General features: G+C 38.2%; 1 protein-coding gene across 1 annotated transcript in view; it reads left to right on the forward strand.

Annotated features, from left to right (window-relative positions):
• Positions 1-212: 212 nt before the first annotated feature.
• The window catches only part of Fnip1 (folliculin interacting protein 1), a 49,145-nt gene continuing 38,253 nt past the window's right edge, over positions 213-11,104 (forward strand). The window contains exons 1-5 of the mRNA XM_013033782.1: positions 213-235; positions 4,024-4,150; positions 5,008-5,142; positions 9,033-9,133; positions 9,614-9,688. Coding sequence (XP_012889236.1) covers positions 213-235; positions 4,024-4,150; positions 5,008-5,142; positions 9,033-9,133; positions 9,614-9,688 — 461 coding nt within the window. The remainder of the gene's footprint in view (positions 236-4,023; positions 4,151-5,007; positions 5,143-9,032; positions 9,134-9,613; positions 9,689-11,104) is intronic.

The following is an 11,104-nucleotide window of genomic DNA, read 5'->3' on the forward strand; positions in this document are numbered from 1 at the left end:
TCTAGTGGTTTATTGGAAATAAGAGTCTCACGTGGACTTTCCTGCCTAGGCTGGCTTTGAACTGTGATCCTCAGATCTCAGCTTCCTGAGTAGCAAGAATTATAAGGGTGAGCCACCAGCACCTGGCAGAGTCAAATATTTTTAAGTAATTTGACATCCTCAACAAAATACAGGGGAAAAAGTTTCTAAAGTGCAAATATAATTGAAAGAAGATGTATATCATAGAAGATATGAAGTAAGATCAAAGGGAGATGGATGCTGGTGGCTTGCGCCTATAATCCTAGCTATTCATAAGGTTGAGATCTGAGAATTGTGGTTCAAAGCCAGCCTGGTCTGGCAGTAAGACTCCTATCTTCAATTAACCACCAGAAAATTGGAAGTGGTGCTGTGACTCAAAGTGGTAGAGTGCTAGCCTTGAGCAAAAAAGCTCAGGGACAGTACTCAGGCCCTAAGTTCAAGTCCCACCAACAAAAAAAGGGTGGGGGGAGGGTGGTGAGATGGGAAAAAAAAAAAAAAAAACATGTGCTGGGAAGGTGGCTCAGAGGTAGAGCGCTTGCCTTGCATGCATGAGGCCCTGGGTTTGATTCCTCAGCACCACATATGCAGAAAAACCCGAAGTGGCGCTGTGACTCAAATAGTAGAGTGCTAGCCTTGATCTGAAGAGCCTGAGGGACAGCGAGCGCCCAGGCCCAGAGTACAAGCCCCATGACCGACAAAAATAAAAAAAATAAATAAAAATAACATTATGTGGCAGTATTAAATATTACAGGGCTGTCAACAAAGAGTAGACTTGAAGGTTTTGAGAGTTTAGTAAGTGGTAATCCCACACTGATAACAAAAAAAGTTCACTTAAGGTTTTTGTTACACTTAATGTCACATTCTCCTAATACATTTCAGGAACAACTCATTAGACAACCTTTTTTTGGGTCAGTTGTGGTGCTTGAACTCATTGAATACACCAATATTTAACATCCTGGCCTCCCAGTTTCTTCTTTTGTCCCTCCCCTTGGTCTCTTCTTGGTTATACTTTGAGCAAATGGAAAGATACTCATTCTGACCATAATTTCATATCCTTACTGAAACTTTTTTTTTCCTTCAAGACTACTGTTTTTGTTGTTTTGTTTCATCCTTTTCTTCAATTAAGTTTATTAAGACCATATTTCCTCAGCTAATGAAGTCCAGACTTTATGTTCTTTTATTGTAACTGCTGAGCAAAATCTATTAAATCCAGTGTTTTCCATTATTGGTTTCTACGAAACTACTTTTCTGATTATTTTGGGCCTTGAACTTGGCCTGGGTACTGTCTCTGAGCCTCTTATTTGCTCATGGCTAGTGCTTTACCACGTGAGCCACAGTGCCACTTTGGTTTTTGAGTGATTAGTTGGAGATAAGAGTCTCATGTGATCCTCAAATCTCTGAGTAGCTAGGATTATTCCATGAGCCACCAAGCTGAGACCCACCTTGGTCTGGCCTTTAATAGCTTCTTTTACATAACCATAAAGCACAGTTTTTTTTGTACAGGCTGTTTAGTGTGATGCAAATCAGTGTGGTCTAAGGATATTTCTGATTGACTGTTTAAGGTAAAACATACCAACATTTAATTAGGATTACACAGGAGGAAATGAAAATGTTATTTTCTGTCAAGAATGAAGGTGTTTTCTGTTGCCAGTTACAGGTAGTTTCACATGAATTATTAATACAGATTTAAATTTCTCTAAAGGAAATGAAGGAACTTAATCAAGATCTCTTATTGATAGATTACAAGGAGTTGTAAGGAGGGACAAATCTCCACATTCAAGTTTTTTCTTTTATCGTGTGTGCGTGTGTGTGCGCGTGCGCTGGAATTGGGCTTAAACAATTGGGACTTGGGTGCTGTCCTTTAGCTATTTTTGTCAAGACTGGTTAGTCATACTTCCACTTCTGGCTCTTTGGTGGTTAATTGGAGATGAGCCTCATGGACTTTCTTGCCTGGGCTGGCTTTGAACTGAGATCCTCAGATCTCAGCCTCCTGAATAGCTAGGGTTACTAGCATGAATCACCAATGTCTGTTTTAGTGTTATCATTTCTTAGCAAATGACAGTAGTATGTTGGTTCACCAAGCTAATTTCTCCATCATTTCATTCACCGTTTTTTTTTTTTTTTTCTGATTTCATTTGTCCTGTTTGATCTTTTACACCATATAGCTATAATATAGATGTAGGAGAAAAATGAGGGAGGGGTAAAGAGTTTGACACTCACTACCTTATGTATATAACCATAACCCCTCTGTACATCACTTTGACAATCAAAAAGAAAAAAATATATAGATGATAGTCATTGCCCCAGTATAGCTGATATGACTCTTTCCTTGTGCCTAACTCTTAGACATACCTACTCTCCAAACTTTTTTGTTGTTGTTGTTGATCATGGGCTTGAACTCAGGGCCCAGACCCTGTCCTTGAGCTCTTTTTACTCAAGGCTAGTGTTCTACCACTTTGAGCTACAGTGCCACCCATATAGTACATCTAGAAGTGAAATTATAACTAAAGAACACATTGTAGACCTTTATATAAAATAGCATTACTTAGTTTAAGTCTGAAAAGTTATACAGTTAGGACCCTTTTTTTTCTTGTGGGTTGTAGGGCTTGAACTCAGGGCCTGGGCACTGTGTATGAGCTCTTTTGCTCAAGTCTAGTGTTCTACCATTTTTGAACCACAACACCACTTCTGGATTTCTGGTGGTTCATTGGAGATAAGAGTCTCACAGACTTTTCCTGCCAGGCTGGCTTTGAGCTGTGATCCTCACATCTCAGCCTCATGAGTAGCCAGGATTACAGGTGTGAGCCACAAAACTATTAAGGCTGTTAGTTGCTTTTTAAAATTATGATTACAGTTTTGAAAACAGAACTTTGCTTGTCTTTAACTTTTTGTATAAATTGAAAAATACAGTCAGTATTTGTGTTACCTGTTTTGTTCACAATATAGCCTTATTTTTTGCCTATATTGTGTTTGTGGTATGGTTTTCAATAACATAAAAAAAATCATAATGTATTTATCCACTCTGCTATTGGTGGATATTTTTTCTTCAATTTGTAGCTATTGAGAACAGGTCTGCTATAAATATTCTTCTATTGTGGTAAACTTTTCTGAAGTAGAATTGCTGGAATCAACTTTAATTTTAGTAGAGTGAGTGAGTGTGTGTGTGTTTGTGTATGTGTGTGTGTTTATTTTTGCCAGTTCTGGGGCTTGAACTCAGGGCCTGGACACTGTCTCTGGCTTCTTTTTTGCTCAAGGCTAGCACTCTACCACTTAAGACAGCACAACTTCTGGCTTTTTCTGTTTATGTTGTACTGAGGAATCAAACTCAGGTCTTCCTGCATGCTAGGCAAGAACTCTATCACTAAGCCACATTTCCTGCCCCTGTTGTACAAGTTTTTATTGACAGCAACATTGTTTGAGAATTTCCACTACGCTTGTTTTATCACTTTGTTTATTTATGTCTTTCAACTCCTTTGCTGTTGTTTAAACTGAAAATAGTTTCTGTTTTCACATTTATCTAAAAGGTCAGTAGCAGAGTGTTAGTGGCTCATACCTATAATCCTAGTTACTTAGGAGGCTGAGATCTGAGGATCATGGTTCAAAGCCAGTCTAGGCAGGAAAGTCTGTAAGACTCTTATCTCCAGTGGTGTTGTGGTTCAAAAGTGGTAGAACAGGGGCTAGGAAGGTGGCTCAGTGGTAGAGTACTTGCCTTGCATGCATGAGCCCTGGGTTCGATTCCTTAACACCACACAAACAGAAAAAGCCAGAAGTGTACTGTGTCTCAAGTGGTAGAGCGCTACCCTTGAGCAAAAGAGCTCATATACAGTGCCCAGGCCCTGAGTTCAAGCCTTACAACATTAAATTCAGTAGTGCTATTTTATATAAAGATCTATAGTATGTTCTTTAGTAATAATTTGACTTCTAGATCTATTATATGGATTTATTTACAAAGATATAAATTGACATTTTCTAAAGTATCTCTGATGTACCTTTTTTCCTTTCTAGTTGGCCTTTACCAGAGTTTGATCCAAGCCAGATTCGACTGATAGTATATCAAGACTGTGAAAGACGAGGGAGAAATGTCTTGTTTGACTCCAGTGTTAAGAGAAAAAGTGAGGACACATCAGTTTCAGTGAGTATCATTATTGATTTGATTGAAATTTAATGTTGGATATTTTAATAATGAAAGAAAGGGTAGGTAAAAGTTCAGTTATGGTATTTTTGTTTGTGATAAGCATTTGTCTCTAGCATGTTTAGAATTCAAAGTCCTAATTGTGAGGGTTTACTTTTTAAGAAAATACTTTCATTATTCCTTACCATTATTCTTATTTCATTATTTCTTAGCTAGAAATTGTAGTTCAATTTTTTAAAAATATGATTGTGTTGTTTGGTATAGCAGAGTTATTGGGGGTCTTTATGGAAGATGTGGTTTAAACCTCTTGTTTTGCAATTGTGGAGAATGGGACCTAGAAAAGTGAAAATATCTGTTTAAAGGTACAAAACAATTTAAGGCTCTAGGCTTTAGAACTCTGTATTTTCTCCTATGCTAAAGTGTAAAGACAAGAACAACTATTCTGTAAACTTTGACACTATATTTTGAAATATGTTGTAAACGGCTTGGAACTAAGTTAACCTAGAACTAAAATCCTCCTAATCTCTGCCTCCTGAGTGCCTTCAGTTACAGGTGTCTTTCACCACTCTGGTATTTAAGTCATTATTAATAAATACTGCTTTAGCCACAGTGATGTAGAATAATTGCTGTGATTTAAAAATGTCAGGTGGAAAAATGTACTAGACTCAACAAATGTTGTAGATTAGCTCTGAATAAAGAAAAATGGTCCGAAATATAGCACAAATGTAAGTAGATATCATTTAAAAATATATTATTTTGCCATTCTAGGGTTTCCCAAAGGGTTTTATACTGTAGTTTATTTTGCATATAGTAAGAACTCTGTTAGAATATGAATGGGAATATCATCTGTGTTTCAGAAATTGTGTAGTGATGCTCAAGTTAAAGTCTTTGGGAAATGCTGTCAACTGAAACCTGGCGGAGACAGTTCTTCCTCTTTGGATAGTTCCATTACTTTATCCACTGATGTAAAAGAGCAGTGTCCAAAGTACCAGGTAAAATCACCAATTTCATTTGTTTATTCATTCACTTATAAATAGTTTATTTTTATTTGTAAAGAATTTTATTTATTTATTTATTTTGGGTTCAGTAGTGGGGCCTGAACTCTGGGCCTGGGCGCTGTCCCTCAGCTCTTCAGCTCAAGGCTAGCACTCTACCACTTGAGCCACAGCGCCACTTCTGGCTTTTTTCTTTTTGCTTATATGGTGCTGAGGAATCGAACCCAGGGCCTCATGCTTGCAAGGCAAGCGCTCTACCACTGAGCCACCTTCCAGCCCCTAGACATTTATTTTTATACTTATCAGTGGAATGGCTAAAATCTGGGCGTTTAGTTGGAGTACTCTACAGACACTTCTGTCTTCCTTTGTTTTCTTTTTCTTCACTTTAAACAAATTCCCAGTAGTACTCTGCCATGTAGCACCAGCAGAGGTTATGCCACTTTGATAATCTGTGAAGTGTTCTATTTTTCCAATTGTGGAAAATTAACTTTCTTTTATATATTATGTGATTAAAAATAAACAGTAGTAAACTGACCAAGTTTATTGAGTCTGATGATAATGAGTGATAATGACCTCATTTCATATCAGAATCCTCTTAAGAGATTTGTTTTAAAAGCAGAAACTATCCAACCATATAAACTGTTTTAATATTGTTCACTGTACTTGATATGTTTGATAAAATGTAATCTCAGGTAACTAGAACATTGTCTTTAAATTACATGGGTTATAACAGATTATTAACTTCAGCAACAAGTACTTGGATAATCTAGGCCTTTTAAATAAAGCATTAAAGGAAATGGTAATAGTAGTTTCTTATATGATTTTTATTATAAATTTTGTCATATTAGAATTGATGACATGCTGGTGATGATTATGTTAACAATTCGGTATATGCTAGAACAAGTACTTCGCCTCGGCTGGCTTCAAACTTCAATCTAGCCAGACACCAGTAATCCTAGCTACCCAGGAGGCTGAGGTCTGAGGATCCAGGTTCAAAACCAGCCTTAACAGACAGATCTGAGATTCTTACCTCAAATCAACCAGCAAAAACCTGGAAGTGGAGTTGTAGCTCAAGTTGTGCAGTGCCAGCCTTGAGTAAAAATGATAGAGCATGAGGTCCTCACTTCAAGCCTCAGTACTGGTAAACAAAACCTCAATCCTCAGATCTCAGCCTTCTGAAGAGTTAGTAGCTAGGAATATAGGTGTGAGCAACAAGCACCTGGCTGTGTTGTTCTGTTTTGCTTTGTTTGTTTTACTATAGTGTTGTAGGAGTCCTTTATATATTCTGGAGACTGACCTTTTACTAGATAAGTAGTTTGTGAAAGATTTCTCCTTATCTTGCAGATTTCTTTCTTGCCTTTCTGATTGTTCCCTTTACTATGTAGAAACTTTTTAGCTAGATGTCCCAATTTTATTTTTATTTATTTATTTATTTATTTTTTGTCTGTCTCTGGGCTTGAACTCTGGGCCTGAATGCTGTCCCTCAGCTCTTCAGCTCAAGGCGAGTGCTCTACCACTTGAGCTACAATGCCACTTCCAGTTTTCTGGTGGTTTATTGGAGATAGGAGTCTCACGGTCTTTCCTGCCCGGGCTGGCTTTGAACCTCGATCCTCAGATCTCAGCCTCCTGAGTAGCTAGGATTACAGGCATGAGCCACCATCGCCCGGCTGTAATATATTTTGAAATCTGGAATTTTGATACCTCAATCTTTTTCTTGTTCTCATTCTAGAGTCTTTGGTTATTTGTGGTCTTTTATAATTCCATGTGAATTTTATAGTATTTTTCTATTTTTTATAAAATATATTCTTAGAATTTTAATAGATACATTGAATCAGTAGAGCACTGGTCTTTTTATTTTTTACTAATTATTTTTTTGGTTTGTGATGGGGTTTGAACTCAGGGCCTAGGTGCTGTCCTTGAGCCTCTTTGTGCTTAAGGCTAGCACTCTACCACCTTGAGCCACAATGCCACTTCTGGTTTTTTGGAGTAGTTAACTGGAGGTAAGAGTCTTTCTGGGACTTTTTTTCCTAGGCTGGATTCTAACCCCAGTCTTAAGATCTCAGCCTCCTTAGTGGCTCGGAATACAGGCGTGAGCCACTGGTACCCAGCTTAAGTCTTCTTTTTCTTTGTATTTATTTATTTTTTATTTTTTGCTGGTCACAGGGCCTGAACTTGGGGCCTGGGCGCTGTCCCTCAGCTCTTCAGCTTAAGGCTAGCGCTCTACCATTTGAGCCACAGCATCACTTCCAGCTTTTTCTGCTTATGTGGTGCTGAGGAATCAAACCCAGGGCATCATGCATGCAAGGCAAGCGCTCTACCACTGAGCTACCTTCCCAGCCCCTTGTATTTATTTATTTAGGCCAGTCCTGGGGCTTGAACTCAGGACTTAGGCACTGTCCCTGAGCTTTTTTTGCTCAAGGCTAGAACTCTAACCACTTCCAGCTTTTTCTATTTATGTGTTACTGAGGAATTGAACCCAGGGTTTCATGCATGCTTAGCAAGCACTCTTCTACTAAGCCACATTTCCACCCCAAGTCTTCTTTTTAAAAAGTACAAAATATATATGATTTTTCTATTTGTGCATGTTTCATTTACAAAATAGAAGTAATAAAAATTATATAGTGAATTACATTTATGTTATATGCCTTAGGGAAATGTATATGTATAAGACATTACTAAGGATGTTCATTTGAACAGTATTTGTAATAGAAAAAACCTGAAAGTGATCTAAATGCTCATCAATAATTGGTCTAATGATTGTGATAAACTGTACTACTTTCCCCCCCATTTACTGCTGTTTCAGGGTTTAAACACAGGGCTTCATGCTCTTGTTCAACTTTTTTCACTTATAAATAGTGCTGCTACTTGAGTCACATGTCCAGTTCAGCTTTTTTTGCTGGTTAGTAGGAGATGGAGTTTTCTGGACTCTTCTGCACAGGCTAGCCTCAAAGCCCATTCCTTAGATCCCAGCCTCATGAGTAGCTAGGATTATAAGTGTGACCCATAAGTGCCTGCCTAAATTTGGCATTTGTATACCATAAAATACTTAGTAGCCTTTTTTTTTTTTTTTAATTTTCTTGGAGACAAGGTCAAATTCAAGGCTGGCCTCAGAGTCTCGATAGCCCTGCTATGTCCTCTTAAGTGCTTGAATAACACGTGTTGGCTATTATACCAGCTTTCATGGGTCTTTTAAAAGGAAAATTTTCAAAAATAAAATTGTATTTTAATATTATCAAAGAGAGTTATACAGAGGGGATACCATTTCATAAATCAGGTATTGAGTACAATTCTTTTTTGGATAATGTTGTCACCCTTCCTTCACTTCCCCCTATTAATTAAATTTTTGTGTAACATTAACCTTAGCTGCAAAACATTTTAAGTTGCAGAACCTTGTATACAAGGAAGAATTAAAACTCTTAGGTGTGAGTTAACTATTCATTGCTATGTCTAAAGTGCCAGAGAAAACAGCCTGGTTCAGGGAGGGGATTCATTTTGGCTCATAGTTCAAAGGATCAGTTCAAAGATACATGGCCCCATACAGTTGGACAGAACATCATGAGTTTGTGTGTGTGTGTGTGTGTGTGTGCCAGAGCAATTTATAGTCCTGCCCCCCAAACCACACCCCTAGTGAGTTATTTCCTCCAACTAGTGCCTACCTCCTACCTTTAACTCCCAGTAATACCATCATAAGTTTAATTGTTGAGTGGGTCACAGTTCTCATAATCTAGTCATTTCACCAGAGATGTGCTTCACTAATCTCCTAGGCATTTCTCAATTAAGGTTAACCATTATATGGGATATCTATAACTAATGGTTTTTAAAATAACATTTAAAATCATCCTAAGGTTTAAAATTATGTATTTACTTATGTTTCGGTTATTGTTCAGGGTTCTCGATGCCCTTCAGATGCCAATATGCTTGGAGAGATGATGTTTGGCTCAGTGGCAATGAGTTACAAAGGATCTACCTTAAAAATTCATCAGATTCGGTGAGAGGTTTTCTAATTTTTTTAAGTGAATCCATTTTTACATGTCCACTTTTTTGTTTTGTTTTGTTTTTTTGTTGTCATGGGGCTTGAACTCTGGGCCTGGGTGCTGTCTCAGCTCTTCAGCTCAAGGCGAGCACTCTACCACTTGAGCCACAGCGCCACTTCTGGTTTTCTGGTGGTTTATTGGAGATAAGAGTGCCTGCCTGGGCTGGCACTGAACTGAGATAGCAGCTAGGAATATAGGCATGAGCCACCAGCACTGGGCCATGTCCAATTTTCTTTAAGACAAGAGAATTTCATTTGATTTCTACTCCAATTGAAAATGTCAGATTCTCAATTTATATTGTCCTTTTTGTCTTGTGACTATGCTCTGGGGAATGTGTGACTTACACTTTTTTCTTAATAATAAATGAACAGATGATTGTGTTTTAATTTTGAATTCTCTTTGACAGTCTACTTGCTTGCTTGTTTGTTTTATAGTTCCCCTCCACAGCTCATGCTCAGCAAAGTGTTTACTGCACGCACTGGCAGCAGTATCTGTGGAAGTCTCAATACGTAAGTGCCTATGGACATAGGGTGAAATGGATTGCTTGAGTTGTGTAAAATGAAAAGAGTGCTGTTTAGATTGTACAACACATTCATATTTTCTTTCCTTTTTTTTTTCCTTTATAAGATGGGTTTTCACTTTGTAAATCAAGCTGGCCTCAAATAATGATCTTCCTTTCTTAGCCTTCCAGGTGCTGAGATTGTAAGCATATGCCACAATACCTGTACAAATTTAGATTGTTTTTTTAATCATCCTAGTTGAAAGCTTATGGAAGCCAGCTTGCATCCTCATTGTAGTTGGAAAAAACATAAACACAAGACTTCTGTTTTAGGAATTTGCTAGAAGGCATATCTGGAAGGAAACGGTTAAGTGCATTTCCATCTTGAGTTACTTCTTAAAATAACCATCTCAGGTTGATTTCCATCAAAGCTTATTTCCCGTCTTTCAGCTCTGTGCTGAGTTAGAATCTATAATGTCCTCTTCAGTTTTTAGGTTCCCTGAAGAATTAACTCTGCAGACAGGAATGGCCTGTATCAGCCATTATATATAATAGGTATAATATATAATAATAGCTGTGTGATATTATAAGCATGCCAAGATTAGACAATAAAACTGAAACAGAGCAGGCCTGGTGTCAAGACAATAGGTTATATACCAGAACCTAATAAATGAAGTACAAGGTTAAAGTTAAGATTAGATGATTGCAGATCTTGGAGATGCATTCTGCAGGTGTTGAAGAGAACAGGGCTCACTGGCTAGTTCGAGTTATAGGGATACCCAGGATATAAAGGAGCAGGAGGCATCAAGAACATACTGAATTCTCTTGAGCCTTGAAGAGATTCTGTTAAGTTTCCAGTACCTGTAGTTTGTTTTCACATTCAGGAAGAAAGGAAAGGAACAATATTATTTATTTATTTACTTACTTACTTACTTAATTTATTGTCGGTTGTGGGGCCTGAACTCTGCGCCTGGGCGCTGTCCCTCACCTCTTCAGCTGAAGGCCAGTGCCCTACTACTTGAAGGCCAGTGCCCTACTACAACACTATGTCCAGCTTTTTCTGCTTATGTGGTGCTATGGAATCGAACCCAGAGCCTCATGCATTCAAGGCAAGCACTCTACCACTGAGCCACCTTCCCAGCCCAATGGAATGATACTTTTAATGATTTTTTTAAATATAAGTAAACCTTAGGGTAGACATAATGGCTCTGGACTCTAATCCCAGCTGCTTGAGAAGTGAAGACCCTAGCTGAGCAATAACTAAAGCAAAAAGTGCTGCAGGCATGATTCAAGTAGTAGAGAACTGGGGCTGGGAAGGTGGCTCAGTGGTGGAGCGCTTGCCTTGCATGCATGAGGCCCTGGGTTCAATTCCTCAGCACCACATAAGCAGAAAAAAAAAGCCAGAAGTGGCACTGTGGCTCAAGTG

Source organism: Dipodomys ordii, unplaced genomic scaffold (assembly GCF_000151885.1).
Source record: "Dipodomys ordii isolate 6190 unplaced genomic scaffold, Dord_2.0 Scaffold177, whole genome shotgun sequence".
NCBI classification, from domain to species: Eukaryota; Metazoa; Chordata; class Mammalia; order Rodentia; family Heteromyidae; genus Dipodomys; species Dipodomys ordii.